The 2,431-nt window shown below is 50.9% G+C and overlaps 1 protein-coding gene across 2 annotated transcripts; it reads right to left on the bottom strand.

Annotated features, from left to right (window-relative positions):
• Positions 1–629: 629 nt before the first annotated feature.
• LOC118636282 (protein BEX1-like) lies at positions 630–2,102 on the bottom strand. 2 transcript variants are annotated; one of them, XM_036271359.1, is made up of 3 exons: positions 2,020–2,102; positions 1,592–1,672; positions 630–1,222 (listed from the first exon to the last, which is right to left on the bottom strand). In XM_036271359.1, exon 3 carries the CDS (start codon positions 1,215–1,217, stop codon positions 831–833), a length of 387 nt encoding a protein of 128 aa, XP_036127252.1. In that variant the 5' UTR covers positions 1,218–1,222; positions 1,592–1,672; positions 2,020–2,102; the 3' UTR covers positions 630–830. The 2 variants fall into 2 exon arrangements, with proteins under 2 accessions (XP_036127252.1, XP_036127251.1); XM_036271358.1 differs by lacking the exon at positions 1,592–1,672 and having other exon boundaries at positions 2,020–2,073.
• Between the last annotated feature and the right edge of the window lie 329 nt (positions 2,103–2,431).

Here is a 2,431-nt window from a genome sequence, read left to right on the forward strand (position 1 = left end):
AACATTATTAAATGAATTTAGAAATTGCAAGTAATCTCTTTTAGAGAAGTGAAATTAGATATCCAAAATTATTTTATTAAGGGACTGAACAGAGACAAGAATTCAAGAGCTACTGCCTCAATCATTCATCATACTTTGTTAAGTGCCTATTTCTTGTCAGGCAGAAATTGCACCTTGAACAGCAGACATTGCTGTCCTGAGGTGGAGAGGTGATGGACTGATAATGCCTATCTTGGAGGCTCTGCTAAATATTTGAAGGGAAAATCTGGGGATAGGGATTTTGCCTAACAGACTAAAAATAAGTGAACACAGCTCAAACAATCTATTCCCCAATATATAAGGAGGTCCTGGGCTTATTCATCTGGCTAAAATATCCAAATTTCATAACCAAATATTTACTAAGTGACCCTCCTGCTTTCATAAGATAATTCAAAATATTTTCCATTTCTTCTCAAACTGCAGATAATATAAACTAAAACACATCAACCTATCTCACAAATATGAGTCCCTGTATTAATGATGTGGTATATTTAATTTCAGCATTTTTCTCTTCATGTATTAAATAAATATAAGATTTGAAATGAAAAGAAAACAGAGACTGATTTTTAAAACTGCTTTATTAACTTCACAATATATAATAAGCATCTTTCCATGCAATAGGTAAAATTTTCCTGCTAAGAAAATCTCAGACTGGGTCAAAAGCACAACATTCAACTAGAAGCTGGAAAAGACCCACCAGAAACAAGTGACATCAAAAGATTTACAACATACATCACAAACAATTTAGGAAAGTGTGTCTCCCCATTAACTTCAGAAAAAAACATCAGGATTCAAGGCATAAGGCAAAACTCATCATGATGGTCATGGTGAGGGGGGTCAGTGCTAACTGCCCGCAGACTATGACTTAACTGCTTTCCCCTCAGCTTTTCCATCAGCTGTCTCATCTCCTCCCCAATCCTTTCCATATTCTCTTGTCTCATCCTCGCCTGTAGCTCTCCAAGCCTCTGACCCCCATCCCACCTATACTGCAGGATGGGCTGCCTAGCACGGAACCGTCGACGATTTCCTCTAGGCACACAATGTTCATCAGCTTCCAAAGGGAGGGCCAAGGACTCTCCTTTAGTGACATCTTGCTCCTTTTCATCCTTTTTTTCATTTTCCTGGTTGACATTTTCCATGTAGAGATTTTTAACCACTTGTTCCCCTTTGGACGCCATTGCTCCTAGAAAATAAAAGAGGTGGGAAGGGATTAAATTTTTGTTGGGCAGATCAGCACCGAGGACAGAGACCTTACTACTCATCTTTCAGAGCCCTGACAGCAAAGGTTTTTAAAATTGCACTTTTCCCGCGCGAGAGGCTCCCTACGCCCTCTAGGGGGCCTCCAGTCCCAGCCCTGCCCCCTCCCTCTGACTCCCCTCCCCTCTCCTCCCTCGCCCCAAACACACCATTTTCCCTGCGATCCAAGCCCAGGCCTCTGGGGGTACCAAAATGGAGGACAGGTGACCGGGGAAGAGGACTTGGTGGGTTGGATGGAGGGAAAGTGTCAGACTGGGCTCTGCACCCGCCCCCCACCACTGTACCATGCACCCACCTGGGCCTATCCTTGCTGTCTGCCCTCTTCTCAGTTTTTGCCAGGAGTGCGCCTTCGAATACTTGACACAGACACGCAGACCTGCAGAGGGACCAGACTGCTGACAAACGCTACCGGTCGACCTGCCGACGCCAGGCCTTTCTCGGGCCTCCCAGTCTGTCACTGCTTCCCGTCTTCCGCCCTCTGCCCTGACCGGCTTCTCCAAGTCCCTACAGGAACTCGGCGGCGATTTCCCATCGCTGAGTCGCTCCGCTGCGCTCCCGGGAACCCTGCCGCCCCAGCACCCCCACCCCAGGGCGTCACTGTTTAAGTTCCCAAGACCGCCGGAGTGGAGAGAGCCGGCAGGGACCGCTGCACCGACCCCCCGCGCCGGCCTCCGGGGCTGGGGGCGGCTGCCGCCCTGGCCCCCGCGCGCCCCGGGCCCTTACCTGCTCCGCTTGCCCGGCCGAGGCCAGCCCGCCGTGCGCCGCGCAGCCGGGAGCTGGTACCCAGAAGGGAGTGACGACTGCACTGAAGGCTGCGCTGCTCTGCAGCTCGGGGTCACGTGAGGGCCGTGCGTCACCAAGGAGCTTGTCCCCCAGCAGCCACTGGCCCGTGAGGAGTTCGACAGGACCCTCCCCCGACTCCGCTCGCACAGCTCCCCTCCAACTCTCTGCCCCGCCGACAGCGCACCTTCTTGCCACTCAGTCTGGTCCTCTCCAATCTGAGGGCCCACAAGTGGCCTCACCTCCCTGCGGTCGGGATTTGTTCTTGGGTTATCAGGGAGGATCTGCACCCCTGCCACCAGCAGCACCGCCACCAATACAGCCTTGGCATTGGCTTTGGCCTTGTCTGCTTTCT

Source organism: Molossus molossus, unplaced genomic scaffold (genome assembly GCF_014108415.1).
Source record: "Molossus molossus isolate mMolMol1 unplaced genomic scaffold, mMolMol1.p scaffold_m16_p_2, whole genome shotgun sequence".
Classification (NCBI taxonomy): Eukaryota; Metazoa; Chordata; class Mammalia; order Chiroptera; family Molossidae; genus Molossus; species Molossus molossus.